We start from the raw sequence: 6,046 nt of genomic DNA on the forward strand, positions 1-6,046 counted from the left end.
TATGGACATGCCTGTGTATGAATTATGAATAATGCATGTATCTTATATATCACGTACAGACTTGCACAGCATATAAAAGACTAATCGACTGTCTCGTGTCAGTGAAGATCTCTAAATTGAATGTGTTTTCTTTTTCCTCTCTATCTCTCTATGTCCAGGACATCACCAGTCTACTGCACACTATATATGAGGTGGTGGACTCATCAGTGAATCACTCCCCCAGCAGCAGTAAGACCCTCAGGGTGAAACTCTCCGTCGCCCCTGACTCCAGCCAGAGATGGAGGAACGTCACCCAGACCAACACAGGTACACAGGGAGAGTGTGTTTTCCATGATTAAGAGATATTTTTCTGAGCAATATCAGGGAGACCCAAAAATAAAATTGTCATCATTTATTCACCCTCATGTTTTTATAAACCTGTATGACATGGAGCACAAAAGAAGAGATTTAGCAGAATGTTGATTCTGTCAATAGGACTGTATTTGGAGTCTTCTGAAGCCGTGCAAGAGGTTTATGTAGGGGACAGGCTGAAATGTATAGGTGCAGTGTGTGATATGTTTTTCATTTTTGAGCTTGCCACACAGTCTAATTTTCTTTGGACCTGTGCAGCCTAGACATGTTGTTAAATACCAAATTCTGTGCTCCATTTAAAAAGAAAAAACATGAAACGACATGAGGGTGAGTAGATAATGACAGAATTTTTGGCTGTCTACCACCTACACTATTGCCTTCCTCCTTTTCCCTGTCTTCCATGTCATTGTATATATTGTAAGATGAGTTCATAGTCAAAGGCAGAAGATGAGAGGGAGAAACAACACAAACCTCTGCAGCCCTGAGCTTTTGGATTTCTTTTGGAAAGTGCTATCTTATCCCTCTCTGAAAGTCTTTTGCTGTTTGAAAAATAAATATATCCACATTTAGCCACTTTCTTACTGTGTAACTTGGTAAAAAACAATGTGATGGTGAACAGAAAGTACTCTGAAGAAACAGAAGTGTTTCTGTTTGTTTAGTGCTGTCATTTGAGCTATTTATACCCGTCATGTACTTGAAAGAGAGGAGTCTTTGAACAGCAGCTGTCTTCATGCAAATTCACAAGTGTGTGTTTTTTAGATTTATATGAGGCCTGAGGTTCAAAATAGAATAAATGAAGCATTGTTTTTTTTTTTCTTCTTTTATGAACGTTCAAAGTAAATGGAAAACAGGGAACAAAGGTTTCTTTCTTATTTTGGTTGGTCTTTAAAGCTGCTGCAATATATGTGCGTGTGTGTGATGCTGTGCAACTCACTTTGATAAAGATCCCCCCCCCTCTCTCTCTCTCTTTCTCTCTCTCAATCAGACACTCCCCATCCCAAGCACAAGGGAGAAAAGTGCATTGAGGACTCCAAGCCTTCAGAGAAAAAGTCAAGAGCTTTTCTTAGGTAATTATGAAATGAACTTATTACACTACACATTAGTGTCTGGAATTACACAAAACATAAAGAAATTGACAAATGGACAATGATTGGTTCAAGCCTGCTTTGTGTACACAATCTCAGAGCAATGTACTTGCAGTCATTTCAACACAGTGTTGTTGTATTAGGCGTTACCATGCTGACCACCACAACCAGCAGGGTTGCCAGCGGCACTGTGTGGATGAGAACTTGGAGAGAAGAAACCATTACCTTGACCTGGCCGGCATTGAAAACTACACATCCCGCTTTGGAGCAGGTAAGATCTTAATCACGTAGAGTAAATGGTGCCAATATCATTTAGGCCCTACTTACACCTGGAGTTTGGATCTGTCTTGTGTGATCCAGCATTTGTAGTGTACTGTATATATTGTGTGTGTGGTGTTGAATACCTAACATAGTTATAATAATAACAATTAAAATAATTATTTTGTGCTTTCTTTAGCAGCTCCTGCCACAGAACCAGCAAAACCCAACCACACCACACGTTCATCCAATCAGACACGCTCACGATCACAAGAACCCGAGAATGGCCACGTTTACCCCGCTCACCATCGGCGCTCACAGACCATCTCTACGGATCCTCCTGCCGTCCTCACCCGGCACACACACGCAGTCCGTTCCCCCAAAACGCACCGCACACCGCCCACTCAGGCCTCTGCTGGTCGGGTGATGAGGAGAGGAGCGCCACCTCCCCCAGCGGTCCCCAAGCAGACCCCTCCGCACCAAAGCTCAGGCCCGTACCGACGGCACAAGCAGAGGCCTAAAGAAGGACTGCACTATCGGGCTCTGGGGCCGACCGTGACGTCCGGCCCGGTAGTGGAGAAAGAGCATGTGAGGGATCTGCCCAGTCTGGTGCTGTATGAAGGAGGACTAGCTCAGGTGGTCCAGCGGCACGAGCATCATCATCATCATGAACATCATCATCACTATCATCACTTTTATCAGTCCTGAAGAGTGAAACCTCTTATAAATAAGAAGAAACACAAGGAACATGTAACAAATGATCTTAAATATTCTTGGTTATGGTCCCGTTGAGGCTGAGAAGGACACAAGGCATCATGTTCATGCCAGAGTGGCCGACAGTGTGTTCACATTTGTATATATAAGTGTGTGTGAGAGGTCATGTGTGTTGGATTGAATGTGTGTTGATGTAGGCCTAGTCAGCTAAGGACAGGTTTACATTCTACAAAAGTGCTCGCTCTCTCTCTCTCTCTCTCTCTCTCTCTCTCTCTCTCTCTCTCTCTCTCTCTCTCTCTCTCTCTCTCTCTCTCTCTCTCTCTCTCTATCTCTCACTCTGTCTGCTTCACTTATTTTCTCTCTCTCCCTCCCTCGATATCTCGCTTTTAATAATGCTTATCTGATTGGTCTGTTTGGGTGAAAAGGGGGTCAGCCCTGTTAAATGAAGAATTGTCAAATAGTTAAACCACTTTTGAAGGAATACAATTCCTTGGTTTTGTAATTTACATTGTGTGTGTGTGTGTGTGTGTGTGTGTGTGTGTGCATGTGTGTGTGTGTGGGGGGGGGGGGGTCTGCTCTTTGTGTGCCTAAGGTGTCTTTTTTTACACTTATCCTGTTTTTTTGTTTGTTTTTTTCCACTGAAGACCACTTGAAAAGCACTTCTTGTGCCATTGCATTCAAGACACTTTATCTACGAAGAGCTTCTCTCCGAAACACCAGATCTGCATCAACACCTGTAAAAATGCAATACAGGACACATGTACAGACAGAGCCTGTAAAGACGCTCAAACCGTCAGAGAGGACTTTATTGAAGGACAGAATGAGAACTACACTCTATCAATCTACATGAAGAAAACAGAGCATCATAATCAGCTGCTACCTCTAGTATTATTATGATTATCGGTATTATTGATATAATTTTTTATTATTCAGATTTTATTTTTATTTGTCTGTATGTTCTAATATGCCACCAATCTGCAGTTATGTTGAGATGTATTGGATTTAAATCCATTGTAAGCTTTATTACGGAAACTATTACTGAAACATTTATATTCATTTTTATTTTTTTTTGTTATTCTTTTTGTGCGTTTTCCTGTCCCCGTAACTTTAAGCTAATTGCATTGTAAGACCACTAGGTATCAGAGTTTATAGTGTTATGTGTATCATACAATACGAGATCTTAAAATAATCTTCTGATGATTGTATAATAATGTTCTGAAATTTGTTAAAAAATAATTTATTTGAAAAACATATTCCTGTCATGTTTATGGCAAGTCAAATCAAACGATTGGGAGACTTTGAATAGAGTTTATAGCCTATTGTTTGACCCAATATATACATAATATTATATCTTCTGATTGTTTAGTTGTGGTTTCAACCTTTCCTTATTATCAGTTCAGTAATAAGATAATTCAAGTTGTCATATTTTGAAACTGTTTTGCCAAGGAAAAAACAATATTTTCATTTCTCAGGTTCATTTGTTCATTTGTTCACGTTTGAGTAATTGATTTGACAAGACGATATAATCTGTTTTGAAGGGAGCAGTAAACCACTGAACTGTAAGGATATTTTGGTAGAGAATTACCTTTGGGACTGTTTAATTTCTTTCAGAATCCAATAATATGTCCTCAGACTGAATTAGGATCTTGTAGACAGTATGGTAGTGCCTTTAGCTCAGGAGTGCTCACTTATTGGCTGAAGTGAGAAAACAAGTCTGGTTGATTTGGAGTTCATCTGCTCCCTGCAGCAGTTTAAAACAGCATTTAAATAGTACATTATGAATCTATTTTAGGTTCGATGTATCCCAAGTCACCTAGAGGGTGTGTGTGTGTGGCAGCTGTCTCATTCCTCAGGGGCAGGATGACAGTATCGCCGCCTAGGAGTCTCCAGTCCTCCCATAACTCACCAATACCCCACTGACAGAGAGTTAATGAGTGTGTGTGCATCTGAAACCAGCCCTACGGAAGATTACGAAACAGAGAAGCCTTCGCTCAAACTCACAGCAGGTGTTTTAATAACCCAAGTGAGTCAGATATAATTGATTTAATCTCTCTTCTTTGATTTTTAAACACAGAAACACATATTAATGCTAAAAACAACAACTTTAGTTCCATGTGGTACGAGTTTGGCACTTTCGGTTTTTGGCCTCAACATGGACAGCGGTCAAACAAAATGAAGAATGTTGTCAGTGATGAGATGTGTCCATTATTTGGTTAGAACCTGTTCATCTTCCTAATGTTTAGAGTTAGATCAGTTGACTCTTCTGCTCAGTAGGATGGTGGAAATGTGAGAGCCTCACACTACAGGAGACTCTAGAAAACCCACCTGCAACTTCAGGGTGGTCTCATTACAGCTAGTAACCTTCACTCAGTCTCGCTGTTGCAGGGGAGCTTATTTCTCCCTCTCATTTTCTCATTCTCTCTTTACAGTGAGATAGTATGAGATGTTACCATTTTAAATGATTCTGACCATTACTTAAACATTTATTGCTGCTAAAACCAACCAATGGCTTCATGAGTAAATGAAGAGTTTAAAAACGGCACTCGTGCGAAACATCTAAATGCACAGGAGGCAGTAGGTTCATTTATAAGAATATTTCATGAATGTCCTGCAGTGTTCTTGTTTATCTTTTAACACTGGTATTGTATAGATGTCTGATGGGATCAGTTGTGGCCTGATGGTTGTAAATACAACATGAGTTGGCCGCTGTGGTGATACCAGTGTTTTAGACTGATTCTGCGCTTATCCAGATGATCGGCTATTGCCATTTGTACCTATAACATTTCTCAATTTATGTTATGCTTTTGTTTGGTGTGATTGAGTGTGTAGGACGAAACACACTCCCTCAGACTCAAAGAAAGTGTTTCATGGAGAGGACTGTATATAAATAACACAATGTGGTAGCATTTCATGCCTCACCTGAACACTAGTACAGATAATTTGTGACTTTCCTAACAATTTTTCATGTGTTTTTTTTTTTTTTTTTTTTTTTAGTTTATATAGATGGATGGAAATAATTGCTTTATTTATTTAATAGCAGACCTGTGCCAAGAGAAAATATTTCATTAAAAGCTGAACTGTTGCTTACTGAGTGGGTGGCCCTGATTTCTTTGCCTGTTGTTTTTGAGAATATTTCTTTGCATGCATGTACACTCCATCTTTTTCTACTTTTAAGTGCAAATACTTTTGCATGCTCTCTGATATCTATGTTGTTTGCATGTCTCGCTTCAAATATTTCCCACTGCTGCGGTCTTACACATGGAGTTTTAAGTTTTAAGTTACAACTGGCTACTAATACATCTCCATCTGTTTAAAAGTTTGATGTCTCTTCTGCTCACCAAGACTGCATTTATTTGATCAAAAATAGAGTAAAAACAGTAATATTGTGAAATATTATTACAATTCCAAATAATTGTTTTCTCTTTTAAAAAATATGTTTTTAAACGTAATTTATCCCTGTGATTGCAAAGCTGTATTTTCAGCATCATTACTCCAGTCTTCAGTGTCACATGATCCTTCAGAAATCATTCTAATATACTAATGTGCTGCTCAATAAACATTTTGTATTATAAATGTTAAAAAAATGTTTTTGTAGAAACCATGATGCTTTTTTCAAGGATTATTTGTTGAATAGAAGT

General features: G+C 39.2%; 1 protein-coding gene across 3 annotated transcripts in view; it reads left to right on the top strand.

Moving 5' to 3' along the window:
* Positions 1 to 5,488, top strand: part of nkd1 (NKD inhibitor of WNT signaling pathway 1) — a 28,121-nt gene extending 22,633 nt beyond the window's left edge. Inside the window, exons 7-11 of one of the 3 annotated variants that reach the window (XR_014029658.1) lie at positions 159 to 306; positions 1,337 to 1,418; positions 1,580 to 1,707; positions 1,894 to 2,533; positions 3,053 to 5,488. Coding sequence is in view for 2 of the 3 variants with exons in the window: in XM_081359051.1 (XP_081215177.1) it covers positions 159 to 306; positions 1,337 to 1,418; positions 1,580 to 1,707; positions 1,894 to 2,402 (867 nt within the window). In the remaining variant the exon portion in view is untranslated. Of the gene's footprint in view, positions 1 to 158; positions 307 to 1,336; positions 1,419 to 1,579; positions 1,708 to 1,893 lie in introns of all 3 variants that reach the window. The other 2 variants (XM_081359051.1, XM_081359052.1) reach the window with 2 other exon arrangements.
* Positions 5,489 to 6,046: the final 558 nt, after the last annotated feature.

This window comes from Scardinius erythrophthalmus, assembly GCF_964197995.2.
Source record: "Scardinius erythrophthalmus genome assembly, chromosome: 2".
Taxonomy (NCBI): domain Eukaryota; kingdom Metazoa; phylum Chordata; class Actinopteri; order Cypriniformes; family Leuciscidae; genus Scardinius; species Scardinius erythrophthalmus.